This window comes from Macaca thibetana, chromosome X (assembly GCF_024542745.1).
Source record: "Macaca thibetana thibetana isolate TM-01 chromosome X, ASM2454274v1, whole genome shotgun sequence".
In the NCBI taxonomy this organism is placed as follows: Eukaryota; Metazoa; Chordata; class Mammalia; order Primates; family Cercopithecidae; genus Macaca; species Macaca thibetana.
The window spans coordinates 60641205-60658321 of record NC_065598.1 but is presented as its reverse complement, the minus strand read 5'-3'; the positions used below and the strand labels follow the sequence as shown (position 1 = coordinate 60658321).

At 40.4% G+C, this 17117-nt stretch overlaps 1 protein-coding gene across 1 annotated transcript; it reads right to left on the bottom strand.

Annotated features, from left to right (window-relative positions):
* Positions 1 to 13299: 13299 nt before the first annotated feature.
* LOC126946576 (profilin-2-like) lies at positions 13300 to 14115 on the bottom strand. The gene has a single exon (XM_050777103.1). The coding sequence runs from the start codon at positions 13791 to 13793 to the stop codon at positions 13332 to 13334; it is 462 nt and encodes a 153-aa protein (XP_050633060.1). The 5' UTR covers positions 13794 to 14115; the 3' UTR covers positions 13300 to 13331.
* Between the last annotated feature and the right edge of the window lie 3002 nt (positions 14116 to 17117).

Genomic DNA, 17117 nt, shown 5'->3' with positions numbered 1-17117 from the left:
GAAGGGAATCCCTTTTCCTAGCCAGGGGAACTGAGACACACAACACCTGGAAAATCGGGTAACTCCCACCCCAATACTGCACTTTAAGCAAAAAGGCACACCAGGAGATCATATCCCACACCTGGCCGGGAGGGTCCCACACCCACGGAGCCTCCCTCATTGCTAGCACAGCAGTCTGTGATCTACCAGCAAGGCAGCAGCGAGGCTGGGGGAGGGGCACCCACCATTGCTGAGGCTTAAGTAGGTAAACAAAGCTGCTGGGAAGCTCGAACTGGGTGGAGCTCACAGCAGCTCAAGGAAACCTGCCTGTCTCTGTAGACTCCACCTCTGGGGACAGGACAATAACAAACGCAGCCGAAACCTCTGCAGACACAAACGACTCTGTCTGACAGCTTTGAAGAGAGCAGTGGATCTCCCAACACGGACCCCCCCCCCCCCCCCCCCCCCCCCCCCCCCCCCCCCCCCCCCCCCCCGGTTGAGATCTGAGAAGGGACAGACTCCCTGCTCAAGTGGGTCCCTGACCCCTGAGTAGCCTAACTGGGAGATATCCCCCACTAGGGGCAGTCTGACACCCCACACCTCACAGGGAGGAGTACACCCCTGAGAGGAAGCTTCCAAAGCAAGAATCAGACAGGTACACTCGCTGTTCAGAAATATTCTATCTTCTGCAGCCTCTGCTGCTGATACCCAGGCAAACAGGGTCTGGAGTGGACCTCAAGCAATCTCCAACAGACCTACAGCTGAGGGTCCTGACTGTTAGAAGGAAAACTATCAAACAGGAAGGACACCTACACCAAAACTCCATCAGTACATCACCATCATCAAAGACCAGAGGCAGATAAAACCACAAAGATGGGGAAAAAGCAGGGCAGAGGAGCTGGAAATTCAAAAAATAAGAGCGCATCTCCCCCGGCAAAGGAGCACAGCTCATCGTCAGCAACGGATCAAAGCTGGACGGAGAATGACTTTGACGAGATGAGAGAAGAAGGCTTCAGTCCATCAAATTTCTCAGAGCTAAAGGAGGAATTACATACCCAGCGCAAAGAAACTAAAAATCTTGAAAAAAAGGTGGAAGAATTGATGGCTAGAGTAATTAATGCAGAGAAGGTCTTAAACGAAATGAAAGAGATGAAAACCATGACACGAGAAATACGTGACAAAGGCACAAGCTTCAGTAACTGACTCGATCAACTGGAAGAAAGAGTATCTGCGATTGAGGATCAAATGAATGAAATGAAGCAAGAAGAGAAACCAAAAGAAAAAAGAAGAAAAAGAAATGAACAAAGCCTGCAAGAAGTATGGGATTATGTAAAAAGATCAAATCTACGTCTGATTGGGGTGCCTGAAAGTGAGGGGGAAGATGGAACCAAGTTGGAAAACACTCTTCAGGATATCATCCAGGAGAAATTCCCCAACCTAGTAGGGCAGGCCAACATTCAAATCCAGGAAATACAGAGAACGCCACAAACATACTCCTCGAGAAGAGCAACTCCAAGACACATAATTGCCAGATTCACCAAAGTTGAAATGAAGGAAAAAATCTTAAGGGCAGCCAGAGAGAAAGGTCGGGTTACCCACAAAGGGAAGCCCATCAGACTAACAGCAGATCTCTCGGCAGAAACTCTCCAAGCCAGAAGAGAGTGGGGGCCAATATTCAACATTCTTAAAGAAAAGAATTTTCAACCCAGAATTTCATATCCAGTCAAACTAAGTTTCATAAGTGAAGGAGAAATAAAATCCTTTACAGATAAGCAAATGCTTAGAGATTTTGTCACCACTAGGCCTGCCTTACAAGAGACCCTGAAGGAAGCACTAAACATGGAAAGGAACAACCGGTACCAGCCATTGCAAAAACATGCCAAAATGTAAAGACCATCGAGGCTAGGAAGAAACTGCATGAACTAACGACCAAAATAACCAGTTAATATCATAATGGCAGGATCAAGTTCACACATAACAATCTTAACCTTAAATGTAAATGGACTAAATGCTCCAATTAAAAGACACAGACTGGCAAACTGGATAAAGAGTCAAGACCCATCAGTCTGCTGTATTCAGGAGACCCATCTCACACGCAGAGACATACATAGGCTCAAAATAAAGGGATGGAGGAAGATTTACCAAGCAAATGGAGAACAAAAAAAAGCGGGGGTTGCAATACTAGTCTCTGATAAAACAGACTTTAAACCATCAAAGATCAAAAGAGACAAAGAAGGCCATTACATAATGGTAAAGGGATCAATTCAACAGGAAGAGCTAACTATCCTAAATATACATGCACCCAATACAGGAGCACCCAGATTCATAAAGCAAGTCCTTAGAGACTTACAAAGAGACTTAGACTCCCTCACAATAATAATGGGAGACTTCAACACTCCACTGTCAACATTAGACAGATCAACGAGACAGAAAGTTAACAAGGATATCCAGGAATTGAACTCATCTCTGCAGCAAGCAGACCTAATAGACATCTATAGAACTCTCCACCCCAAATCAACAGAATATGCATTCTTCTCAGCACCACATCGTACTTACTCCAAAATCGACCACGTAATTGGAAGTAAAGCACTCCTCAGCAAATGTACAAGAACAGAAATTATAACAAACTGTCTCTCAGACCATAGTACAATCAAACTAGAACTCAGGACTAAGAAACTCAATCAAAACCGCTCAACTACATGGAAACTGAACAACCTGCTCCTGAATGACTACTGGGTACATAACGCAATGAAGACAGAAATAAAGATGTTCTTTGAAACCAATGAGAACAAAGATACAACATACCAGAATCTCTGGGACACATTTAAAGCAGTGTGTAGAGGGAAATTTATAGCACTAAATGCCCACAAGAGAAAGCAGGAAAGATCTAAAATTGACACTCTAACATTGCAATTAAAAGAACTAGAGAAGCAAGAGCAAACACATTCGAAAGCTAGCAGAAGGCAAGAAATAACTAAGATCAGAGCAGAACTGAAGGAGATAGAGACACAAAAAACTCTCCAAAAAATCAATGAATCCAGGAGTTGGTTTTTGGAAAAGATCAACAAAATTGACAGACCACTAGCAAGACTAATAAAGAAGAAAAGAGAGAAGAATCAAATCGACACAATTAAAAATGAAAAAGAGGATATCACCACCGACCCCACAGAAATACAAACTACCATCAGAGAATACTATAAACACCTCTATGCAAATAAACTGGAAAATCTAGAAGAAATGGATAATTTCCTGGACACTTACACTCTTCCAAGATTAAACCAGGAAGAAGTTGAATCCCTGAATAGACCAATAGCAGGCTCTGAAATTGAGGCAATAATTAATAGCCTACCAACCAAAAAAAGTCCAGGACCAGATGGATTCACAGCTGAATTCTACCAGAGGTACAAGGAGGAGTTGGTACCATTCCTTCTGAAACTATTCCAATCAATAGAAAAAGAGGGAATCCTCCCTAACTCATTTTATGAGGCCAACATCATCCTGATACCAAAGCCTGGCAGAGACACAACAAAAAAAGAGAATTTTAGACCAATATCCCTGATGAACATCGATACAAAAATCCTCAATAAAATACTGGCAAACCGGATTCAGCAACACATCAAAAAGCTTATCCACCATGATCAAGTGGGCTTCATCCCTGGGATGCAAGGCTGGTTCAACATTCGCAAATCAATAAACATAATCCAGCATATAAACAGAACCAAAGACGAGAACCACATGATTATCTCAATAGATGCAGAAAAGGCTTTTGACAAAATTCAACAGCCCTTCATGCTAAAAACGCTCAATAAATTCGGTATTGATGGAACGTACCTCAAAATAATAAGAGCTATTTATGACAAACCCACAGCCAATATCATACTGAATGGGCAAAAACTGGAAAAATTCCCTTTGAAAACTGGCACAAGACAGGGATGCCCTCTCTCACCACTCCTATTCAACATAGTGTTGGAAGTTCTGGCTACGGCAATTAGGCAAGAGAAAGAAATCAAGAGTATTCAGTTAGGAAAAGAAGAAGTCAAATTGTCCCTGTTTGCAGATGACATGATTGTATATTTAGAAAACCCCATTGTCTCAGCCCAAAATCTCCTTAAGCTGATAAGCAACTTCAGCAAAGTCTCAGGACACAAAATTAATGTGCAAAAATCACAAGCATTCTTATACACCAGTAACAGACAAACAGAGAGCCAAATCAGGAATGAACTTCCATTCACAATTGCTTCAAAGAGAATAAAATACCTAAGAATCCAACTTACAAAAGATGTAAAGGACCTCTTCAACGAGAACTACAAACCACTGCTCAGTGAAATAAAAGAGGACACAAACAAATGGAAGAACATACCTTGCTCATGGATAGGAAGAATCAATATCGTGAAAATGGCCATGCTGCCCAAGGTAATTTATAGATTCAATGCCATCCCCATCGAGCTACGAATGAGTTTCTTCACAGAATTGGAAAAAAATTGCTTTAAAGTTCATATGGAACCCAAAAAGAGCCCGCATCTCCAAGACAATCCTAAGTCAAAAGAACAAAGCTGGAGGCATCACGCTACCTGACTTCAAACTATACTACAAGGCTACAGTAACCAAAACAGCATGGTACTGGTACCAAAACAGAGATATAGACCAATGGAACAGAACAGAGTCCTCAGAAATAATACCACACATCTACAGCCATCTGATCTTTGACAAACCGGAGAGAAACAAGAAATGGGGAAAGGATTCCCTATTTAATAAATGGTGCTGGGAAAATTGGCTAGCCATAAGTAGAAAGCTGAAACTGGATCCTTTCCTTACTCCTTATACGAAAATTAATTCAAGATGGATTAGAGACTTAAATGTTAGACCTAATACCATAAAAATCCTCGAGGAAAACCTAGGTAGTACCATTCAGGACATAGGCATGGGCAAAGACTTCATGTCTAAAACACCAAAAGCAATGGCAGCAAAAGCCAACATTGACAAATGGGATCTCATTAAACTAAAGAGCTTCTGCACAGCTAAAGAAACTACCATCAGAGTGAACAGGCAACCTACAGAATGGGAGAAAATTTTTGCAATCTACTCATCTGACAAAGGGCTAATATCCAGAACCTACAAAGAACTCAAACAAATTTACAAGAAAAAAACAAACAACCCTATCAAAAAGTGGGCAAAGGATATGAACAGACATTTCTCAAAAGAAGACATTCATACAGCCAACAGACACATGAAAAAATGCTCATCATCACTGGCCATCAGAGAAATGCAAATCAAAACCACAATGAGATACCATCTCACACCAGTTAGAATGGCGATCATTAAAAAGTCAGGAAACAACAGGTGCTGGAGAGGATGTGGAGAAATAGGAACGCTTTTACACTGTTGGTGGGATTGTAAACTAGTTCAACCATTATGGAAAACAGTATGGCGATTCCTGAAGGATCTAGAACTAGATGTACCATATGACCCAGCCATCCCATTACTGGGGATATACCCAAAGGATTATAAATTATGCTGCTATAAAGACACATGCACACGTATGTTTATTGCAGCACTATTCACAATAGCAAAGACTTGGAATCAACCCAAATGTCCATCAGTGACAGACTGGATTAAGAAAATGTGGCACATATACACCATGGAATACTATGCAGCCATCAAAAAGGATGAGTTTGTGTCCTTTGTAGGGACATGGATGCAGCTGGAAACCATCATTCTTAGCAAACTATCACAAGAACAGAAAACCAAACACCGCATATTCTCACTCATAGGTGGGAACTGAACAGTGAGATCACTTGGACTCAGGAAGGGGAACATCACACACCGGGGCCTATCATGGGGAGGGGGCAAGGGGGAGGGATTGCATTGGGAGTTATACCTGATGTAAATGAGGAGTTGATGGTTGCAGCACACCAACATGGCACAAGTATACATATGTAACAAACCTGCACGTTATGCATATGTACCCTACAACTTAAAGTATAATAATAATAAATAAATTTTTTTTTTAAAAAAGAAATAACCTAAATCAGAAATGAACTGAAGGAAATTGAAACACACACACACAAATTCTAAAGATCAATAAATTCAGGAGTTTTTAAAAAATTAACGAAATATATATGCCACTAGCTAGAGTAATTAGGAATAAAAGAGAGAAGAGCCAAATAAACACAATTAGAAATGACAAGGGGAATGTTATCACTGACCCCAAAGAAATAAAAGTAATCATCAGAAACTACTGTGAACTCTTCTATGCACACAAACTAGAACACCTAGAAGAGACACAGATACATTCCTGGACACACACACACACCCTCCCAAGACTGAGCCAGGAAAAGATAGGTTTCCTGAAGAGATTGAAAATGTGCCCCACAATTGAATCAGTAATAAATAGCCTACCAACCAAAAAAAGCCCAGAACCTGATGAAATCACAGCCAAATTCTACTAGATGTACAAGGAAGAGATGACACCATTCCTACTGAAACTATGCAAAAAAATTGAGAAGGTTACACTCCTCTCCAACTCATTCTTTGAGGCCAGCATCATCCTGATACCAAAAACTGGCAGAGATGCAATAAAAAAGAAAAAAAAAACAAAAACTTTAGGTCAATATCCCTGATGAACATCAATGCAAAAATCCTGAACAAAATACTTGAAAATCGAATCCAGTGGCACATCACAAAGCTAATCCACCATAATCAAGTAGACTTTATCCCTGAGATGCAAGGTTGGATCAACATAGGCAGGTCAATAAATGTGATTCATCACATAAACAGAGTTAGAGGCAAAACCCCACGATTATCTCAATAGGTGCAGAAAAGCCTGTTGATAAAATTCAACACACTTTCAGGTTAAAAATTGTCAATACACCAGTTATTGAAGCAACATATCTCAAAGTAATAAGAGTCATCAAGGACATACCAACAGCCAATATCACACTGAATGGGCAAAAACTGGAAGCATTGCCTCTGGAAAACCAGCACAATATAAGGATGCCCTCTTTCACCACTCCTATTCAACATTGTATTGGAAGTTCTAGCCAGAGCAATCAGGCAAGAGAAAGAAAAAAAGGGCATCCAAATAAGAAGAGAAGAAGTGAAACCATCCCTGCTTGCAGATGACATGATTCCATGTCTAGAAAATCACATAGTCTTGGCCCAAAAGCTCCTTCGGCTGATAAACAACTTCAGCAAAGTTTCAGGATGCAAAATCAATGTACAAAAATCGCTAGCATTCCTATACAACCACAATAACCCAGCCAAGAGCCAAAACAGGAAGAAAATTCCATTCACAGTAGCCATGAAAATAATAAAATATTTAGAAATACAGCTAACCAGGGAGGTAAAAGTGAACCCAGAAATATAGCTGCATATCTATTACCATCTGATCAAAGCTGACAAAAAGAAGCTATGAGGAAAAGACTCCTGATTCAATAAATGGTGCTGGGTTACCTATCTAGCCATATGCAGAAGGTAGAAACTGAACCCCTTCCTTACAACACATACAAAAAACAACACAAGATGGATTAAAGATTTAAATGAAGAACCCCAAACTTTGAAATCCCTGGAAGACAACCTACATATCCTGGACATAGGAATGGACAATGATTTCATGACACAGACATCAAAAGCAACCATATAAAAAGCAAAAAATGACAAATGGGATGTAATTAAACTTAACAGCATCTGCACAGCAAAAGAAACTATCAACAGAGTAAACAGACAACCTACTGAATGAAAGCAAATATTTGCGAATTAGGCATTCGAGAAAGGTCTAATATCCAGTTTCTGTAAGGAACTTAAGTAAATTTTTAAGAGAAAAACAAGCAACCACATTAAAAAGTGGGCAAACAACAAGGACAGACACTTTTCAAAAGAAGACATACATGCGGCCAACAACCACATATAAAAAAAGCTGAACATCACTGATCGTTACAGAATGATTTGCAAATCAAAACCACAATGAGATACCATCTCACACCAGTCAGAACGGCTATTACTAAAAAGCCAAAAAAATAACAGATGCTGGTGAGTTTGTGGAGAAAAGGGAACACTTATACACTGCTGGTGGGAGTATAAATTGGTTCAACTATTGTGGAAAGCAGTATGGTGATTCCTCAAAGAGCTAAAAGTGGAAGTACCATTTGACTCAGCAATCCCATTGTTGGTTATATACCCAGAGGAATTTAAATCATCCTGCCATACAGACACATGTATGAGAATCTTTATTGCAGCACTATTCACAATAACAAAGACATGGGATCAATCTAAATGCCTATTAATGACAGACTGGTTAAAGAAAATGTGGTTCATATATACCATGGAATACTATGCATTCATAGGAAAGAAGATTATGTCATTGCGGGAACATGGATGGAGCTGAAGGCTATTATTCTTAGCAAACTAATGCAGAAACAGAAAACCAAATACTGCACATTCTCACTTATAAGTGGGAGCTAAATGAAGAGAACTCATGAACATAAAGAAGGGAACAACAGACTCTGGATTCTACTTGAGAGTAGAGGGTGGGAGGAGGGAGAGGAACAGAAAATGTAACTATTGTGTACTGGGCTTAATACATGTGTGATGAAAGGATACTAGGCTTAGTACCCAGATGACAAAATAATCTGTGCAACAATCCCCCATAGCCTCAAATTTATTTATATAACACACCTGCATGTGTACCCCTGAACCAAAAATAAGTTAAATTTTTTAAAAAAAACAAAAGAACTAAGGATTTTGGGTTCCCAGTCCACTGCTCTGCTTACCAGGTGTTGAGAAGTGGGGTGATATGGTTTAGATCTGTGTCCCCAGAAAAACTCATGTGGAATTGTAGTCCCCAGTGTTGGATGTGGGCCCTGGTGAGATGCAATTGGATGATGGGGGTGGATTTCTCATTAATGTTTTAGCACCATCCCCCTTGGTATTGTCCTCATGACAGTGAGTGAGTTTTCATAAGATCTGGTCACATAAAAGTGTGTGGCACCTCTCCCGTTACTCTCGCTTGTTCTTGCTCTGGCCTTGTGAACTGCCTGTTTCCCCTTTGCCTTTCACCATGATTGTAAGTTTCTGGTTGCTTCCACAGAAGCTGAGCAGATGCCAGAATCATGCCTCCTGTGCAGCCTATGGAGCCATGAGTGAATTTAACCTCTTTCCTTGATCAATTACCCACTCTCAGGTATTTCTTTTCTTTTCTTTTCTTTTGTTATACTTTAAGTTCTAGGGCACATGTGCACAACGGGCAGGTTTGACACATAGGTATACACGTGCCATGTTGGTTTGCTGCACCCATCAACTCGTCATTTACATTAGGTATTTCTCCCAATGCTATCCCTCCCCCAGTTCCACACCCCCCAACAGGCCCCAGTGTGTGATGTTCCCCATCCTGTGTCCAAGTGTTGTCATTGTTCAATTCCCACCTGTGAGTGAGAACGTGCAGTGTTTGGTTTTCTGTCTTTGTGATAGTTTGCTGAGAATGATGGTTTCCAGCTTCATCCATGTCCCTGCAAAGGACACGAACTCATCCTTTTTTATGGCTGCATAGTATTCCATGGTATATATGTGCCACATTTTCTTAATCCAATCTATCATTGATGGACATTTGGGCTGGTTCCAAGTCTTTGCTATTGTGAATAGTGCCACGATAAACATACATGTGCATGTGTCTTTACAGTAGCATGATTTATAATCCTTTGGGTATATACCCAGTAATGGGGTAGCTGGGTCAAATGGTATTTCTAGTTCTAGATTGTTGAGGAATTGCCACACTGTCTTCCACAATGGTTGAACTAATTTACAGTCCCACCAACAGTGTAAAAGCATTCCTATTTCTCCAAGTCCTCTCCAACATCTGTTGTTTCCTGACTTTTTATTGCCATTCTAACTGGCATGAGATGGTATCTCATTGTGGTTTTGATTTGCATTTCTCTGATGACCAGTGATGATGAGCATTTTTTTCATGTCTATTGGCTGCATAAATGTCTTCTTTTGAGAAGTGTCTGTTCATATCCTTTGTCCACTTTTTGATGGGATTGCTTGTTTTTTTCTTGTAAATTTGTTTAAGTTTTTTGTAGATTCTGGATATTAGCCCTTTGTCAGATGGGTAGACTGCAAAAGTTTTCTCCCATTCTGTAGGTTGTCTGTTCACTCGAATGGTAATTTCTTTTGCCGTGCAGAAGCTCTTTAATTAGACCCCATTTGTCTATTCTGGCTTTTGTCGCAGTTGCTTTTGGTGTTTTAGTCATGAAGTCCTTGCCCATACCTATGTCCTGAATGGTATTGCCTAGGTTTTCTTCTCACGTTTTTATGGTTTTAGGTCTAACATTTAAGTCTTTAATCCATCTTGAATTAATTTTTGTGTAAGGTGTAAGGAATGGATCCAGTTTCAGCTTTCTACATATGGCTAGCCAGTTTTCCCAGCACCATTTATTAAATAGGGAATCCTTTCTCCATTTCTTGTTTTTGTCAGGTTTGTCAAAAATCAGATGGTTGTAGATGTGTGGTGCTATTTCTGAGGACTCTGTTCTGTTCCATTGGTTTATCTCTCTGTTTTGATACCAGTACCATGCTGTTTTGGTTACTGTAGCCTTGTAGTATAGTTTGAAGTCAGGGAGCGTGATGCCTCCAGCTTTGTTCTTTTGACTTTGGATTGTCTTGGCAATGCGGGCTCTTTTTTGGTTCCATATGAACTTTAAAGTAGTTTTTTTCCAATTCTGTGAAGAAAGTCATTGATATCTTGATGGGGATGGCATTGAATCTATAAATTACCTTGAGCAGTATGGCCATTTTCAAGATATTGATTCTTCTTATCCATGAGCATGGAATGTTCTTCCATTTGTTTGTATCCTCTTTTATTTTGTTGTGCAGTGGTTTGTAGTTGTCCTTGAAGAGGTCCTTCACATCCCTTGTAAGTTGGATTCCTAGGTATTTTATTCTCTTTGTAGCAATTGTGAATGTGAGTTCACTCATGATTTGGCTGTCTGTTTGTCTGCTATTGGTATATAGGAATGCTTGTGATTTTTGCACATTGATTTTTGTATCCTGAGTTTCAAGTATTTCTTTATAGTAATGCAAGAACAGACTAATATAGAAAATTGGCAGCAGGAGTGGGGCATTGCTATAAAAATACTTGAACATGTGGAAGCAGCTTTGGAATTGGTTAAGAGGCCAAGAGTTTGGAGGGCTCAGAAGAAAACAGAAAGATGAGGGAAAGTTTGGAACTTCCTAGAGATTGGCCAAATGATTCTGACCAAAATGCTGATAGTAATATGTAAGTCCAGGTTGATGAGGTCTCAGATGAAAATAAGGAACTTATTTGGAACTGGAGCAAAGGTTACTTTTTATGCCTAAGAAATGAACTTGGCTGTATTGTTTTCCCATCCTCGGGATTTCTGGAACTTTGAACTTTAGAGTGACAATTTAGGGTATCTGGTAGAAAAAAATTCTGGCCAGCAAAGTGTTCAAGATGTGTCCTGGTTACTTCTAACATCCTATCATCATATGTGTGAGTGAAGAAATGATCTAAAGTCAGAACTTATATGTAAAGGTGAAGCAGAGTGTAAAGCAGATTAAAAAATTTGCAGCCTGGCCATGTGGTAGAAAAGAAAGAAAAGCCAATTTTCATGGAAGTAATTGAAGCAGGCTACAGAAATTTGCATAAGTAAAAAGGAGCCAAGTGCTAATAGCCAACACAATGGGGAAAAGGCCTCAAAGACATTTCAGAGACCTTTGCAGCAGTCCCTCTCATCACAGGCCCAGAGGACTAGGAGAACTACATGATTTTGTATGTCAGGTCTACAGACCCCAATGCTCTACATAACCTTAGGACACTGCTTTCTGCATTCTGGCCACTCTAGCTCCAGCTCAAAAATGCCCAGGCACAGCTCAGGGCTGCAGCTTTGGAGGGTACAAGCCATAACCTTGGTGGCTTCCACGTAGTGTTAAGCCTCCTGCTGCACAGAGTGAAAGAGTTAGGGCTAGGAAGCCTTTGCCTAGATTTCAGAAGATGTTCAAAACAGCCTAGGTGCCCAGGCAGAAGATTCCTGCAGGGTTGGAACCCCCACAAAGAACCTCTACTAGGGCAATGCAGAGGGGATATGTGGCATTGGAGCCCCCACACAGAGTACCCACTGTGGCTTCGCCTAGTGGAGCTGTGAGAGGAGGGTCACAATCTTCCAGTCCCAGAATGGTTGGTCCGTTATCAACTTGCACTCTGCACCTTTAAAAGCCACAGGCACTCAAACCAGCCCATGAAAGCATCTGTGGAGGCTTAACCCTGCAAAGCCACAGGGGTGGAGCTGCTCAAGTCCTTGGGAGCCCACTTCTCACACCAGTATGCCCTGGATTTGGAACCTAGAGTCAAAGAATATTACTTTAGAACTTTAAGATTTACTGACTGCCCTACTGGGTTTCAAACTCGCATAGGGCCTGTAGACCCTTTCTTTTGGCCAATTTCTCCCTTTTGGAATAAGAATATTTACCCAATTCTTATATCCCCATTGCATCTTGTAAGTAAATAACTTGTTTTTGATTTTACAGGCTCATAGGTGGAAGGGACTTCCCTTGTCTCAGATGAGACTTTGAACTTTGAGTTAATGCTGGAATGAGTTAAGACTTTGGGGGACATGTGGGAAGGCATAATTGTATTTCACAATGTTAAATGAATATGAGATTTGGGGGCCAGGAGTGGAATGATATTGTTTGGATCTGTGTCCCTACCAAATCTGATGCCAAATTGTAATCCTTAATGTTTGATGTGGGGCCTAGTGGGTGGTGATTGGATGATGGGGCTGGATTTCTCCTGAATGGTTGATCACCGTTTCTCTCAATATTGTCCTTACAATAGTCAGTGAGTTCTCATGCGATATGGTCATTTAAAAGTGTGTTGCACCTCTGCGCTCAAACTTTTTTGCTCCTGCTTCAACCATGTGAAGTGTCTGCTACCCCTTTGCCTTCTGTCATGATTGCAAGTTTTCTTAGTTCTCTCTACAAGCCAAGCAGGTGCCAGCATCATGCTTCCTCTACAGCCTGTGGAACCATGAGCCAATTAATCCTCTTTCTCTCATAAATTACCCAGTCTCACATATTTATTTATAGAAATGCAAGAATAGACTAATACAGAAGAGGTAGTATTCCAGGGGCACACAATTTTTAAATAATGGACCAGATCCCAAACCCTTGAAGAAACTACTCACTCTCCAACCCATACCTCTTCCCAACACAAACACACACACACACCCCTCCAAACCTGGTCTGGAATCTTCTATTTTCCTGAAGAACATATTAATTTAGTAGGTGAAACACATAACACTGAATTCAAACTACAGGTCAAACACCAATTATTTTTTATTTAGTTATAAATGGGCCACATGCTGCTGAATGGCCTCTCTGATATAACCTGCCATCTCAAAAGCTTCGAAGTTGAGAGGCCCTCCTTCTGTTCCTTTTCGTCCAATCACCACAAGACATACAGACTCAATCTGAACTACCGTCACTGCCCTGCTGCCCTGACTCTGGCCTTTGGTGCGCAGGTCCATGGTGTTGTTGCCTTCAGTGTACAGATTGTCCCGAATCAACAAGCATTTGGTTCCTGCAAGGGTGACTCCTTGGAGAAACAACTTCTCTCTCCCCTCTCTTGCCAGTAAAATCTGAATTTCTTCCTGGGTCAACTGGAACAAGTTGCCTTCAGAGTAAGATGCTAATAACCAGGGTGGGGAATTGGTGATAATTGCTGCATCACAGCACGTACCAGTTGGTAGAAAGAGAGTGAGGCAGTCCTGCCAGACCTCTTCACTGATATCCTGTATCCACTGCATGATTCAGGTAAGCTGTCTCTAGCAAGTTGGTCTTCAAAGGAAACTTGTTAGCACTTGGCTCAAGAAGTCTGATAAGCTGAGACTGAAATAAACTAAAAATACAGTCTATTTCTCATGGCCTTTCCCCAGAAGCAAGGTAGAGGAGGTCTTGGTGACTTGAATAAAGTTGTGCCTCAGCTGCTATCTGCTGTGATTTATCAAGCTATCTCAAGAATAGGAGTGAGGTCACAAAGGTTCTGTGACTTTTTAAAGAGTCATAATCAACTACATCATTGGTGATCTCTTCCAGTACCTTTCTGAGGCTGTATCTATAGCTATAAAGATAGTGGGTGCAAAGTGTACTTACTTACTTCCCTGGTGTACCATGGGAAAAATACCAACCCCCAACAGTAGGAAAGGCTTTAGTAGAACATAATTGAGTTGAAGGCTTAGATGTGAAATAGGACAGGTGAGAGTTACTGCAGCAATTAGTATCTCATATGTTGGTTAATCTTACTGAGACCTGAGCTTTAGGTACAAAGTCAAAAAGCCCACAGGATTGTCAGTTCACAACTTCTTTTGAGATGATCACAATAGCTTCTTACTTGGTTTCCTTGCCTCCAGACTTCTTTCCTTTAGTTTACCCTCTGACCTACATTAGCTGTTAGTCATTCATTTGGTTATTTATCAAACATTTACTATTTGCCAAGAACTTGTCTAGGCAGTAGGGTACAGTAGTGAACAGAACAGAGACAAACTGCTGCCCTCATGGAGCTGACATTCTACAGGGAAGAAACAAATAATAGATGCTACTAGTATCTCTTTCAATGAAAATATTTTTATTAGCCTAGTAGTTTTTTCTTCCAGATTTTCTCTCTTATTGCCAGGCTTTCTCTACTCCTATGGGGGTACATTCTGACTTGTGGTTCTTCTGTAACCTTTGGCAAGTCAGTGTGTGCATCAGTTTACTCTGAAATGATACCAACTTGCATTAAAAAGGGAATGTTATGAGAAATCACTAATATTAATGGTGGGAAAAATTTGAGCTACTACTAAAAATATTTGTTTTTTTGAATTCAACAAATATTTATTGAGTACCTACTATGGGTTAGGACTATTCCAGACTTTGGAAATCCAACAGTGAACAAAAAGTCCCTGCCCTCATAGAGATGACATACTAGAGAGAGAGGTAATAAATGACAAATACATCTATAATATATCAGGTAGTATTGATAACTATGAAGGAAAAAAGTTAGGAGTGTAGAGAATGTTGGAGAAGAATTAGTGATAGTTTTATTTTATATATGGTGTTCAGGTAGGTAAGGATTGATACAGAGACATTTGATCAGAGACCTGAAAGAGATGAAGGAGTAAACATATAAATATCTGAGGGAAGAGCATTCCAGGCAAAGGAAATAACAAACATAAAGGCCCTGAGGCAGAAGTATGTCTGGTATATTTAAGAAACAGCAAGGAAACCAATATGACTTGAGGAGACAGAAAAAAGAGTGATAGAAGATATAATAGATATAATAAGAGTTGTACTGGGCTTAGATATTATGTAGGGATTTACAGAATATGGTTAATATTTGGCTTTTACTCTAAGATGGGGAGCTAGTAGACAGTTTTAAACCAAGGAATTATACCATTCTAGATTCTAGATTCTAGTCCCATAGAAGATGCTATGTAGATTATAGGTTCTAGGGGTACCAAGGCCAAAACATGCAGACCAGCTAGAGGCTGTGGCAGCAATCCAGGCAAGAGATAACAGAGGCTTGGGGCCAGGCACAGTGGCTCATGCTTATAATTCCAGTACTTTGTGAGGTGGAGGTGGGAGGATTGCTGGAGACCAGGAGTTGGAAACCAGCCTAGGCAACATAGAAAGACATCATCTCTACTAAAAAAAATTAAAAAGAAAAAAATTTAGCCAGGTATGGTGGTACACCTGTAGTCCCAGCTACTTGGGAGGCTGAGACAGGAGGATCACTTGGGCCTGGGAGTTGGAGGCTGCAGTGAGCTATGATCACACCACTTCACTCCAGCCTGGGTGACAGAGACATTGTCTCAAAAAATAATAAAATAAAATAAAATAAAATAAAATAAAATAAAATAAAATAAAATAGAGGCTTGGGCCAGGATACAGGAGTGAGAAGTGATTGAATTTGGAGACAATTTTGAAGGGAGAACTCATGGGATTTGATGATGAATCAGGTATGGGATATGAGAGAAAGGATGCCTCCAAGACTCTTGTCCTGAATGACTGTGCTATGTTTTAATGTTTGTGTCTCCTTCAAAATTCATATTGAACCTTTATCCCCAATGCAACAGTATTAAGAACTAATGATTAAGGAGCATTTAGAAGGTAATTAGGCCATGAGGGCTGTAGTCTTATGGATAGGATTAGTGCCTTATAAAAGGGCTGGATGGAACTAGCCATGTGTGTATCTCCTGCTATGTGAGTATACAGCGTTCATCTCTCTAGAGTGCATTTAAGATGCCATCTTGGAAGTAAAGACAGCCCTTCTTACCAGACACTGAAGCTACTGGCTCCTTAAGCTTGATTTGCCAGCCTTCAGAACTGTGATAAGTACATTTCTGTTCTGTACAAATTATCCAGTCTAGAGTATTTGGTTTTAGCAGCACAAATGCACCAGGATAAACTGGAAGGATAAAGTTGCAATTTCCTGAGATGAGTAATACTGTGTAAAGAGCAGGCTTGAGGATTCAGGTAGAAATCAAAAATTCTTTAATCCATCTTGAATTAATTTTTGTATAAGGTGTAAGGAAGGGATCCAGTTTCAGTTTTTTACATATGGCTAGCCAGTTTTCCCAGCACCATTTATTATATAGGGAATCCTTTCCCTGTTTCTTGTTTTTGTGCCGTTCGTCAAAGATCAGATGGTTGTAGACATGTGGTATTATTTTTGAGGGCTTTGTTCTGTTCCATTGGTCTATATCTCTGTTTTGGTACCAGTACCACGTTGTTTTGGTTACTGTAGCCTTGTAGTATAGTTTGAAGTCAGGTAGCATGATGCCTCCAGCTTTGTTCTTTTGGCTTAGAATTGTCTTAAATGTTAGACCTAAAACCATAAAAACTCTACAAAAAAACCTAGGCAATACCATTCAGGACATAGGCATGGGCAAAGACTTCATGTCTAAAACACCAAAAGCAATGGCAACAAAAGCCAAAATTGACAAATGGGACCTAATTAAACTAAAGAGCTTCTGCACAGCAAAAGAAACTACCATCAGAGTGAACAGGCAACCTAGGAATGGCAGAAAATTTTTGCAATCTACTCATCTGACAAAGGGCTAATATCCAGAATCTACAAAGAACTCAAACAA

Coding starts and splice junctions, on each gene's coding strand:
- LOC126946576 (XM_050777103.1), bottom strand. CDS start 13,793: ATGCAGTGGATACAGGATATCAGTGAAGAGGTCTGGCAGGACTGCCTC.